General features: G+C 32.1%; 1 protein-coding gene across 1 annotated transcript in view; it reads right to left on the bottom strand.

The window, feature by feature from the left end:
- EYS (eyes shut homolog) overlaps positions 1-14,443 on the bottom strand; it is a gene marked incomplete at its 5' end in the record, with an annotated part of 1,696,555 nt that overhangs the window by 444,914 nt on the left and 1,237,198 nt on the right. The window contains 1 exon segment of the mRNA XM_079147376.1: positions 5,885-6,108. Coding sequence (XP_079003502.1) covers positions 5,885-6,108 — 224 coding nt within the window.

Raw genomic sequence — 14,443 nt, 5'->3', positions numbered from 1 at the left:
ATCCAGCCACCTGATGGAGAGTTAATAAATAAATTCAGTCTATTCTATTATGCCTCTTAAATATATTCTAGTTATGGTTAAAAACAAAGACATCAAGGCAGTCTCTTTTATTTTAACAAGACAAAACACCTAGTTAAACCTCTCATTTTTATTTCTAGGTTTGCAATTTACTCAGTACAGTTAACCTTTAAACATACATGGAATATACACAGACAGGATATCAAATAAAATGAAAGATTTCTTGCTTTTAATGTATGGCATTTAAATACTCCTTTATTGCACTATTTATAAAACTGTTTTATAGAACACTAAAAAGTAAGGGGCTGTTTAAAAAATGTTAATCCTATAATTAATAGTCAGAGGCATACGCTTTCCCCCAGCACAAGGCACTGATATTCTAAATCTGTCACTCTGAACTTTACAGTAGGAGACAGCCATCTGCCTGCATGCAGCCATATAAAACGAAGGAAGAATATATGCTCTTATGTTTCCCCTGGTGTGATGCAGGATCATTATGATAAAGTAGGCAACAAGCTTTAGCTAATATGAATTAAGACAGCATATGTTGAGGGAAAAAAGGAATATATTCAGTCAAATTAATTCTATAAGTCAGTATTATTAGGTGATTGGATAATGGAGGATTTGATAAAGCAAAACATATGATGTAGTGCTCAGTAAATAGGAAATATGTGTCTGGTTGACCCATTACTGAGTCTTGTAAACCACTACCCCCCCATGCAAATCCTCTTTGCATTACTGTATCTGGTGCCATTTTAGTTAAGTCCTATACTTTAATTTACACCTCCATTTTGCTGTGAAACATCAAAGTTGTTAAAATAAAATACTTTAACATTCTCTCACAGGCTAAGAATATTAACTGGAAGCAAAAAAGGAACAAGCCTTGTGAAGAAAAAAATCAATTTCCAACACATTTTTACATCTAGATATCTGTGCAATTACATTTTTTTTCCCCCCAGAAAGTCATGTTCTTTCATCAGTTGTGTCTAGATTTTCTGAAATTCAAGTGCTTTTTCTTCTTTCTTTTTTCTTTTCTTTCTTTTTTTGGTGCAGTTTGGGGATTGGACTCAGGGCCTTTCACATGCTAGGCAAGTACCTTGCCACTGAGCTGCAGCCTCAGCCCTTGAAATTCAAGTACTTGAAATTCAAGCCCTTAAATCTACTTTTTACATTTCCCTCTAACTAAAACCATTAAGGAAAGATACTATCCCTCAAACACTCTTCTTTTTGGAGTCACCTAATGTGTTTTCAGTTTAATTTTAAATGGGTCTTATTACTTTCTTTATTAATGATGTATTAGATCAACACTAATTTCTGTTTTCTGATTTTAGAAATTTTATGTTTTAAATAAAACTTTTTCCTTCCTGAAATTAAACACACACACACACACACACACACACACACACACACACACACACTTTTATACCAGATGAAAAAGTGGGACAATTTAAAATTTCTATATTATGCCTTCATATCAGAGTTGATTTTCTAACTAGTGCAGCAATATGGTTGTTGAACATGAACTCTGCAGTCAGCCAAGATTATTTTTAATCCTATTTCTATTATGTACAAGGCTTGTGACCTCGAATGAGTAATGTAACAACTCCAGGCTTTTGAATTCTCATTTGTAAATGGGGTATTTTAGAGAGCCTGCTTCAGTCAGGTTTCTCTGAGGGTTAAGTGAAATGTATAAAGCACTGAGTGCAGTGTTCAGTAAGTCAGAACTCTTCACAATGATTTGCAAATTTTGCTCCTGAAACAGAAGTTCATATCAGCAGCCTCCCACCTCCATCATCCTCAAGGATACATACATTCCAAGACACCCAGTGGATGCCTGAAACCTCTGATGGTACTGACCTTTATAGTTATTATGCTTTTTCCTATGCATACATACCTGTGATAACCTCTACCACTGGGCTACATCCCAGCCCTTGAAATTCAAGTACTGTTAAATCTACTTTATGATGATGTAACTTAACTTTAATTTATAATTAGACATAATTTTTATTTATAAATAAGGCATAGTAAGAGATTAACAATAATTAAAAGAATAAGACAATTAAAACAATGTACTATAATAAAAGTTATTTGAATTGACCCCTCTTTCCTCTCAACATATGTTATTCCACTTTTACTTTTTCACTTGAAGGAAGCTCTCTATGGCATGTTCAAATAATCAACATCAAAATTTGGTGTCATTATTAAGTAAAATAAGGGTTACATGAACACAGGCACTGTGATACAAACAGCCCCTGACTGGATAACCTAGATGATTGCTAGGTGACTACTAGATGGGTGAAATATAAAGAGTGGATATAGACAAAGGGAAGACTCATTCATTCTGGGCAGAACAGAGCAGATGAACACAAGATTTCAATCTAAAATTTAAGCATTGGTTATTTATAGAAATTTTTACATCATATTTTCTGACCACAGTTTGACCACATATAACTGAGAAAATAGAAAGTGAAACCATGGATCTATTTCAGATGTTTATTATATTCAATAAAAAATTTATTTAAGAATTTATTTTCATGGCAATCTATCCATAAATTCCAATTAATTTGTAGATTATAATCTTTAAATAGTGAGAAAATTTCTAAGAAAATTTGTATCTACAAGTAGAATAAATGTAAGTTAATAAAGATGAATAAGGAAGATTTGATGACTTTATCTAAAGCAAAGTTTTCACCAGGCAGTTGAAAACACTTTGAATCTGGCATACAATATTGTTTGTTGAAACCTGCACTTAAAATCTGTGGCATCTGGGCAAGATGAATCATTCTACAAAAAGTTGTTCATGTTACGAGATTCCTGAATCATGGGCCTTTCTCAATCATTAATATGTGAGTCTGGATTCTAAGGAAGCATACCATTATAAATTTTATTTTAGGCAATAGGTTAAAATCACAAAACTACTCTTGGTATTTTTTTAGACTGAGAAGACAGGTACCTTCTTCAAATTTAAGTAGTAAATGTTTAAAATAAATATCTACCATTTTTTTATTTTTGGAAAAAAATAATTTCTAATTTTGAAAATGCACATCATACCATACTGTTACACTGTGTTAGATGGAAGCAGGTCCCCAGAAAAGGAGGCAAAGATTACAAAATTACAAACAATAAGCTATGATATCTCATAGGCTAAAAATAGTATTGATGCATAATTTTGTTTTGGGTGTTAAATGCCTTGTGAATTACTGAATTCAAGTCTATTTTAGAAATGCAATTTTAAACTCTAAATAATTATTAATAAAATATTGGCTATAGTTTCTGATTATTATGTGGATTTCTTGGGGTTTAGCCAAACATTATTGTCCAATATTAGTTCTTAAAGTACTATAATTCAACAGAAAAACCATTTAAAATGTACAAGGTAAAAAGTGATTAATAATAAAGAAAATTTTTCCAAAAATGAATATAGGGCAAAATTCCAACTCTTTTCCTGAGGTCAATTCCCAACATTCTGCTATCCAAAGTATGGAATACAATAAACTTCAGTCAAGTCTTAGGTTTAACTCTAAATAATTCTGAGTTTCCATTCTTGAGGAAAGTGTGGGTTATTTTCAGAATAGTCAAAACTACTAGGAGGGGCTGGGGATATAGCTCAGTTAGTAGAGTGCTTGCCTTGCAAGCACAAGGTCCTGGGTTTAATCCCCAGCACCACAAAAAAAAAAAAAAAAAAAAAAAAAAATTTACTAGGAGAAGGGTAAAAGGATGAAGAATCACAGATATTAACATAGAGAGAAATGATGACTTAGAGGGTTGTTCTGAGTCTAATACTTATGATAAGAGGTGAACTCACATTCAGACATTAAAATAACAAAGCATATTTTAAGGAAGGTATTTTAAGGAAGGTTAGAAGGGCATTTTTCTAAGATTCTACTTAGCACAAAATTAAAGAAAGAAAATGTCCTCTTGGTATTTTAAATGGTTAATTGTGGAACTAAAAGAGTTTTACAACTCATACTCTTTCCCTATGCCTCTACTCATAGAATATAACATAGATGGTCTTAATTATAGAAAATGGCAAAACTTGTGATATTTTTCAGAACATGAAATGTTCACCCAAATGTCAAGTGACAGTGTGATGTGTCTTCAAAAGCATTTTACACTTAAAGAAAGAGACTTTAAGAATATTTACATGATATTTTAAAATGAATACAAAAATAGACTTTATATTTCTATGCTTTTCATTGTATTTGCTTACTTCCGTAAGTATTAAAACATTCCCCCAAATGACAAAAGTCCCTTGGGAAGGGGAGTTGGATCACATAAATAGGTAACTTTGAATAAGCTTCAGGGCATCCCATATTTTAGCATTTAAAAAGGAGTTATTCAATATAATTTTGGATAAGTAATGAAATTCTCTGTGATATAAATCATAATCTAGTAATAATCCTCATTCCCACCTCCCTAATTTAGAACTACTGATTAATTTCACATAGACAACAATAAAACTTTTCAGATATGAGTGTAGGAACGAGTAGCTATACCATGACCTAATACATGTGTACTGTGCCCAAGGCATTTCCGACTTGACTTGCCCAAAACTGATTTAATTAACTGAAAACCTTTTAGAGTCTATTAGATGTTGACAATAAGAAATTTTTTAAAAATTCAAAAATAGCTCCATTAATGCTGAGACCATAATCTTAGGCACCAAAACATAATGTGTTCATTTTTAACACCAAAATAATTTAAAGGTGGGGATCTGTCTATGAAATATGATTTCATCTTATTCCGATCAGAATGGCTATTATCAAGAACACCAACAATAATAGATGTTGGCATGGATGTGGAGAAAAAGGTACACTTTTACATTGCTGGCAGAGTTGCAAATTGGTGCAGCCACTCTGGAAAGCAGTGTGGAGAATCCTCAGAAAACTTGGAATGGACCCATCTTTTGATCCAGTTATCCCACTCCTCGGTTTTTACCCAAAGGACTTAAAATTAGCATACTACAGTAACTCAGCCACATCAATGTTTATAGCAGCTCAATTCACAATAACTAGATTGTGGAACCAACCTAGACGCCCTTCAACAGATGAATGGATAAAGAAACTGTGGTATATTACACAATGGAATACTATTCAGCTATAAAGAAGAATAATATTATGACATTTGAAGATAAATGAATGGAATTGGAGAATATCATGCGTGAAATAAGTTAATCCCAAAAAAACCAAAGGCCAAATGTTTTCCCTGATAAGTGGATGATGATATATAATGGGGGTGAGGAAATGGGGGTGAGAGAAGAATGGAGGAACTTTAGGTTACGAAGAGGGAAATGAGAGGGAGGAGGTGGGGTATGAAAAATGTTGGAATGAGACAGACATCATTACCCTATGTACATGTATGATTACACAAATGACATGAATCTACATTGTGTACAACCACAGAAACGAAATGGACCCCATTTGTGTACAATGAATCAAAATGCAGTCTGTAAAAATTTTTTAAAATAAAATAAAATAAAAACTTTGATTTAATTAGCAATTAAACAATGCAAATGGTGTTAGAACTTGATTATGTCTATGGCAACAAAGGAAGGATTCATCATTATTTTAGAAGTAACTACATAATTAACATAAATAACACTGTATTTGAATTTAAACTCCTATTTTATGTGGCATTTGAAAATATGTATTGAATGGCATTACTAATGTAAAACCAAAACAAAACAAAAACTTAGGTTTGCTTCTGAAATTCTGAACTGGAAGTATTCTATGAGAATTCATTTTTAAATAAAATTTTAGATGTTTCTTGCTTGGGCTAGTATCCATCAAACTTTCAATGTTTCAACTCACTCTCACTCGCTGAAGACTCCTAGTTTTAAAAGGAATACAAAAGCGTAACTGATTACCTTTTTCGCAGAAACGGCCTGTGAAATGTAGTGGACAGTCACACTGGAAGGAAATGACAGTGCTTGACAGGAAGAGGGGGCGGCAAGTGCCTCCATTGTGGCACTCATTGTTCTGACAGACAGATGGTGCAGCAGGAGAAGAACTGAAGGGAGTGCACCAGGAATCAGTCCCTTTCATCACACCGGAAGGAAAAACGGAGGCCTCTGGAAACAGATCTTGAGATCTGTGATTTATAGACAGATTAAAAAAAAATTAATCAAAAGCTCTTGGATCCTACATAGAGAACACAGGAAATTTGGTTTAAAATAAGAGGGAATAGGCGCGCGCGCGCACACACACACACACACACACACACACACACACACACACACACACAAATGTCGAGCCGGGCTTTACTGAGAGCAAATAGGGTGATCATTTTATGTATTGAAAATATCTGAGCCACAGAATGTAACCTTGAGTAATTTATGAAACTGTTGATGAGCTACTGGTTCTGAGAAGATAAATAAATTTCTCTAAAGCAGTAAGAATCATGGTGAAATTGGCCTTTGTAACCCTACAAGCCAGTTCGGCTACAGAAAATAATCAAACGTTTTGCCTAACAGAGTGCCTCTTCAACTCTTTCATATATTATGAGCCTAAGATAAAAAAGTGAGGCCATTTTGCACTTTGATATTAAATTTGTTTGAACTTGAGTTATTTCTAGGTTGATTGCATTCCTCAACAGGACTTGTACTCCTTTCTAGAAGTTATCCAACTGGTACCTTAGAAATGCCCAGAAAAATTCCGTCATTTTTTCACAAATATCATTACCAGTTTATTTGTTTCTTCCTAAATAAATAACAAACAATGAAAAATTTCCTCTGAATTACATTGAAATTCCTTACTTTTACATTCAAAGTCCCTTGGCAATCTAATTCCTCTTTGCCCTTCCAGTCCTCCTTATTATGGTTCCTAATAAGAGCTTTAAAGTTCTCTCAAACAAAATGTGATTCTATTTTCTAAGGATTCTAAATTTCTTTCACTTAGGGAAATTGGTTCGAACCACTCTGTGCATTACTGTTCCTTTCATCTGAGATTTTACCTAAGTCCTAAGTTCACACCTGAATTGTTTCCTCTAGTCTTCTCAGTTGCCTTAGCCAGCCAAGATGAAACGGATGATTCTCCCATTTGTAAAGTCATTTGCTAGACCACTGCTAGAATATTTGCCATGTGCTAATATACTTATTTTTTATCAGACTCTCCTATTAGGCTATATGTGGTCATAGTAAATACTTTATAAACATTTGTTGAAATACCGTCTTTAGTATGTTATGTACTCTTTGGGAATAATGCTTTTGGAATTTTCACTTTAACATAACCATGACAGAATTATCTTTTTAACATACAAATCTTACTGCAATAAAAATATTTGATAAATTATCTGAGTAAATATTTATTTGTACATTGTCTTAAAGATAAAAATTTAGCAAAAAGATTAATTTTAACATGCATGAACTGATATCAGACTTAAAATACCTATTTTTATATCTACCAAGTGCACTAAATGTTAGCTTATTAGCATAAAAGAGATGAAAATGAAATAGATAAAAATCTATGAAAAATTTTTGACGATGTAATATTAATATACAGATTAATTATTTATTTTTATAATCCTTTTGGAGCCTGAAATTGTTCCTTATGGTTTTCATCACAGATTTTTAACAATATGTTTATTTTTATGACTGTTTCAGCCTGATTATCTTCTTTTTCCTCTATACTGCAGTCTCAATGAAGGCTGGATGGATTAAGCACCTCTACTCTTTCCTTCATTTTATCCTTAAACAACGTTTGACTCTCTAGCATGTTTTCTGTTAAATATTTATACATGAATTTGAATCTTTGTGTGTGTGTGCGTGTGTGTGTGTGTGTGTGTGTAAATATGCAATGTACCACACTACTAATTAAAAAGATAGCTAGTAAAAATAATTTTACAACCCTAGGGTTAATTTCATTACTCTGAGATATGACTTTTTAGTTTTATAAATAATATAAACTTTTCACATTTAACTTTCTCTGGTTTTGTTCTCTTGGAGGCTTAGCATAATTTCTCCCATTTATACTCACAATATAGGTATGTCCCTCTAAGGTAACTTTCCTCGAGTGTAATGGCAATGCTAATCTGAATTACCTGAGATTTATTACTGAGTATTTCGTGTTCTAATTTAATTTCTAGTTTTAGTGTTTCTGAGTGCTTTCACCATTTAATCTAACACTTGCCATGGACTTCATGAACTATAGTCAATCACCTCTTTCTGAGGAATAAATTAGACTGAATTAAATGTCACTACTTCCCTCTCATACTGTGGCTGCTCAGGGAGCCTATGTCTCACCTGAAAGAATCAATATGTTGCACATTTTAGTTGTTAACTGATTACACAAAATAATTACTACCAATTGATCCATCAATTAAAACCTCAGCATCATAAATCAAATTTTGAAAGCAGCATTAATCAGATACATTCTATGTTATAAAGATTAGATTGTATATCTGCTATATCATCATGGTTAGTTCTTGATTTTCAGAAGTTTTTATGAGTTATAAATTATGTCAGGAGTTTACCTACATTAGAATTTAAAATTAAAATAAAATTAATTCCATGTGTTATGTTTAAAAAGAAAGGTTTATTCTTATGGCCAAATTTTAACATTTTTACATAAAGGTAAACAGTTTAAAAATATCAAGTTAATATTGAGGTTTGGCCATAATAACATCATTAATTTTAGAGTTACAAATCCTTTATATTCTAGAAATCATGAATGTTTGAGAGCTTTGAAAGAGATCAAGGTTTGAAACCTTCAAAATTATTTTTCAAAGTCATACCATTTTTAAAGTTAAAATTCTTTTCCTTTCTTATATGTTTTAGATTTACTGTCTGCCCAAAATAATAAGTATGAAAACTCTGATTGTTTCTGAATAACTCTGAAAAAGGATGTAGAGATGTACCACCCATTTTTTAACAAGAGGTAAGCTCTCAAGAACTTCTTTTAATGAATTCGTTTCTGAATAACATGCTGATTTTATTCAAAACCAAGCCTGATCATTAGAGAAAGGCCTATTAATAGGGCAGATTTCCAATCATGTTGGAGAGACCTAGTTGGAACCAGAAAAAAGGACACATACTCATTGTCTTAATCCCAGGTCCATCCTTCTTCCAGGGGATTCTACACAATCCTGGGTTGCAGGCTACAGGAAACCATGGAACTAAAAAGTTGTTTTGCTTCAGCCTGAGGAATTCTGCTCATTGGCAGCTATCTTTGTCACTTTAGGTAAATAATTGCCCTCTAATTCTTTGTTTTTAATTAATTTTTAGTATTTTTTTTCCTCCAATTTATTGTGCATGACAGTTAAAAAGAACAGTGAGCTCATTCAGATGGGTGAACTCTGGGAACTCAGTTTCACAACAGAAATGTAGGAAAATTTTTGGAATGATGGTGAGGTATTATATAGACATGAAGAAACTCAACTAGAAGATTCTTGAGCTTAGGACTTTTAATAGGTAAGAATAAGAGACATCTGAACAATTGTGTTAGGTTTGAAAAAGTGATAAAATACATACAATAAAAGACTTGTACCTCATGCAAAGTAACATATATAGATATATTTTTTAAAACAAAACAAACTTCATTTTCTTCAGCATTCACTCCTTACCACATACCTTCAGCCCAGCCCTAGGCATCTTAAATTGAATTTCTATCCTATAACTTTGCCTATATTTGACTTTCATATCAATGTAATCATGTAATATGTAATCTTCCTGCTGACTTAGACTTTTCATAATGTGATATATATTGGAACTTTATTCATTGTTATTGATGGTAGATACATTTTATCTATATATTGATGAATTGATAAACATTTGGACCATTTCTACATTTTAGTGATTGTAAGCAATGTGATTACATACATTCATGTTCAAATTTTTGTCTGGGAGTATGTTTTTATTTGGGATATACTTAGAAATATAATTATGGGATCACCTATTTTATGTTTAAAATTTTCAGCAATAGCAAAGTGATTTTCCAAAAAGGCTTTAACATTTTACATTTTTAACAGCAAACTGTGAACTTGGGCTTCTCCACACCCTTTCCACATCCTTGATGGATCTTTATTATTATTATTATTTGCAACAGAAGTGTATCTTTGATCAAAAATCTCCGCATTTCTTCTATCTTCCAGCCATGACATCATAAATTCTCAGAAGTGGTATGTGCATTTATACTTTTATAGAATTTACCAAATTTTCCTCAGAATACTTGCTATAATTCATGTAGTGAGACATTTTACCACATTTATGCTAATAATTATATTATTAAATTTAAATGTTTAACAGTTACAAAAACCTAGTTACCTGCTCTTATTTCAAATCATATTTATTCATTTATACATGTGGTAGGAAGTATAATGCCCCCCACCCAATTAAAAGTGATTTTCTGAATTAGTCAAACTAGAGTCTTTTCCATTTTCCTGGAGTGATAGGGGTGGAGCTGGTATGCAGGACTCCCTTGAAGAATGGTATATACAAAAGGATGTGGCCACTTATTGGTCTTCCTAAGCATCTATTTCTCTACTTACAAATGATTAATTTTCATACCTATGAATATATACACTTATGTTTAACCCACCTATATGCATAACTTTATTGTACTATTGTACTATTTCTCAGTGGGTAGGCCCTCAATTTTCACACATGATTTCTTACAACACCCACTAACTACCTCGTGGTGGTGGCTAACAGTAATAAATCCAGAGAAAAATTCAATTTCTGCTTTAACTTTCAAAATTCTAAAAAACATCATAATATTCCAAAGAGAGTTAGACATATTGAAAATAGCTTCAAAACTTTAAATTATCATCATTCTCAGCTCTACCATTTTATGTTGTTTTTAGTTTGATCAAAAAATTTGAAAATCATTAATCATAGTGAATGTTATCTGGGAACAAAATAAAAGAAAATGTTCACTATTTAAAATATATTAAAAAAATCTTACATGGGAAAATCAACATAAACAAACATAAATGCAAGTATTATTCCTCTTATTTTGGCTTGTATGTTTAGTGCTGGGGATTGAACCCAGGGGTCTTACTCATGCTAAACACACACTGTATCACTGAGTTGCACCCTGAACCCTTTTCTTTAGTGTTATAAATAGAATAAGAATTATAGCCTAATAACTAATTCAGGAGTATTTAACATTTTAATAAATTCGCTCAAACAAGATAGTATGATTTTAATAGATCTTTTCACATTTTCCTAATTTTTCCACTAGAATGTATTTTGCATTCTCATGATCTTCTATTCTTTAGCTATTACATATTTATATTTATATACAGGATTCCTTAGACCACCGCATTCTCACATAGTTGATGTTCATAACATCCCTGTGTGCTAGGCAGGACAGACCCCAGTGCATTCCATGCCCCAGTGCATCCCAGGCCACTGTCACTCAGAATATAAGTGGCTATCTTTGAAAAATGTAACACCGCTTGATAGATTCCGATCTACTCTCCTTGTTCTTGATCAGAGAGAACATGTAACCTCTCTGAATTTTGATTCCAGAGAGAATGAGATTAATATTTCATGCTTATACACCAAATAAGGAAGTAGAAGATTTTCCCCCTCTTTTTTCCTTCCATATCTCAAATTCTATACCTATCTCCCTTTTTTCACAAACTAGTAAAACAGCCCCAACCATTCCTCATTTCTATATTCATATTTCCTTTTCCTCATCTGCAACATCAGTTCCCCTCTCCTCTAATCCACCCTTCTCATTACATGCATTTTTATTATATTATTTCCATGTCCAAAGTTATTCCAATGCAAAGCTACACTACTCTCTGATTTGGTTCCATCTTACTCTTCACTTTTATAAGCCTCCAGTGCTTTAACCTATATCTAGTGTATGTTCTAGCCACGTATTCATGTAATATTTTTAAAATTTCATGCTTTGTGACTTTCACATGCTAGCATTCCCTGGAAACACTTTAACCTTGAAATTCCTCCTCTGCCTTTTTTTTTTTTTTTTTTTTTTTTCTCTACACAGTCCCATAGTTACTGTCTTTAAATTTCTTGGGGGCTTTCCCTAGACATAAGCAATTGTGTCAACATTATACATATGCCAACTTAAAGAAATAATACAAAAAATTCCTCAAATGTTATAGAAGTACCTGGAGGTATAGTATCCTTCTTGATATTTTCCTCCAAACTAAATATCTCAAGAGGTAAGAACTCAGTCTTCCATTTGTACAAATAATATCTTGATATAAAAGCATGTAATTCACTTTTTATTCTTTACCAGTTTGTTATATCAAATTGTGTCAGTTAAGAGTAATGCAATCCCCTAAACCTCAGGGCCTCAACAATGTATTTCTTGTCCACATCAAGTTCAGTCAGTATAGGTCACAGGGTAGAGCTCTGCTCCCTTGTCATTTAGTGGCATTCAAGGGACTCAGGCGATACAGCAGTTGTCATTCCCAGCACATGGTTTCTGAGGTATCCTTCAGTAAATATCTAAATACTACACATGAGGAGGAAGTTGGGGGAAGAAGGGATTGTGGAAAAACTAATTCTATCTCATTCCATTGATGAAAACTTAGACATGTGGTCAAGTTTACTTCCCACTGGGAACTAGGGAAAGTACCGTAGCTGTGTCCCAGGAAGGTGGACAAAGGAGTTGGCCTATACAGCCAACTCTTGCTATGGAAATCACACTAAAAATATCGCTAGTAAATAAAACTAAAACAAATGAACAAGCAAACTGCTTGCATGTTTTGACTTTAGTTACAAAATATATTGGGGCTCTATTATTTCATACGTATGAAAAACTTACAAATTTTAATGAAAGATTTCTTAGTGTAGATGAATCACAATGTTTTTAATCATTTATTGATAAACATTTAGTTTGTTTCACATTTATCAAATTATAAACACTACAGTGAATATCATTGTACAAATGCTTTGTGAATATACGGAATTTATGGAATAAATAGAGGCGAAATTCCTTAGGTTAAATAAATGTCCGATTTATATGTTAATAAATATCCCATAAAAGTCTGTATAACATGAAACTCTACAAACAGTTTTTGAGAATGAATTTCCCCAGTCTTTTACAAAAACTAAATGTCATTTTGGTTTAAATAGAATGTGTATGACAAGAATTGATAACCTCACTGTTGCTTCAACTTCTATTGTAATTTTTGATATATTATTTGTCATTCATTTTGTCATTTTACTTATTTTTGATTGCAGAAATATGTACTTTTCTCACATTTTCAATTGGGTTGTCTGCTTTTGCTTTTCAATTTAGAAGAGACACTTACATATGGTAGATACTGACACATTATTTTATCATTTCACGGGAGATATTTTGCTCTTTCTGTGAAATTTGTAATGTCTCTGATGTTTCCTTTTTCCATTGTTTCTGTTGAGAATCTATTTGTTGACTCCAATTATTCTTCCTTTCTAGGAAATTTATCTTTCTTGTCTGGATACTTTTTAAGAAGTTCCCTTTGTCTTTGTTGACCAATGGATTCTCACTTTGCTGTGTTGATATAAAATTATTTTTATTCATTTAGGTTAGATTTATTTAAAAGGGCTTTTTGTTTGGAATATTTATGTTTTTAATCCATTCTGGAAAAATGATAGTTCTGCCATATTCACTCTATATTTTCCTGAAATTAAATTACATGAAATTAAATTTCCTAATTTTATCCTTTTTACGAATGTCTTTGCAATCTCACTGGTTTCTTTCTCCTTCTGTCAGTTCATAGTACTTTCACATAAACTATCTTATTCATTAATTTTCTCTGCAGCTTTGTCTAATTGTTTAATTTGTCTCTTTAAAGATATAAATGACATGTTTTTACTTTTTGAACACCTATTTGTTCATATTTTAAAGCTCTACTCAGTTTTTGTGCATATTTTCCCTTACATTTTTTAATTTCCTCTTTTATAGTTCTTTAAGTTATCATGCAAAATTTTTTTATTCTCTCTCTGATAAAAGTAGTATCTGGTCTTTGCATATCTAAATCACCTCCTCCTCCTTTCTGCTGACTCATGGTTCTTTTTTATTTCTAGATTGTTTGTCATTTTTTCACTGTAGACTCAAATTCTTTGGAATTTTATCTGTGGAAAAAATTCAAGGACTAGTGTATGACATTTCTTTAAATAGTATTTATGTTTCTTTGTTCATCTCATGAGAAAAATTTCAACCTAAAAATAGTATAAATTATTTTTTTCTTTCGGTTTTGTTTTATTTTTTTGTAAATGGGATTTTTACCAGGGGCACATTATCTCCAGTCCATTTAAAAGTTTTTTTATTTGTTCTTTTTAGATATACATGACAGTAGAGTATATTTTGACATATTATACATACTTAGAGTTTTACTGGTAATGTATTCATATATGAACATAGGAAAGTTATGTCCTATTCATTCTATTGTCCTTCCTATACCCACACCTCCTCCCTTTCCTTCATTTCTCTTTGTCTAATCCAGTAAACTTCTATTCTCCCCACCC

This window comes from Sciurus vulgaris, assembly GCF_902686455.1.
Source record: "Sciurus vulgaris genome assembly, chromosome: 7".
In the NCBI taxonomy this organism is placed as follows: domain Eukaryota; kingdom Metazoa; phylum Chordata; class Mammalia; order Rodentia; family Sciuridae; genus Sciurus; species Sciurus vulgaris.
This window is presented reverse-complemented; position numbering and strand designations above follow the sequence as displayed.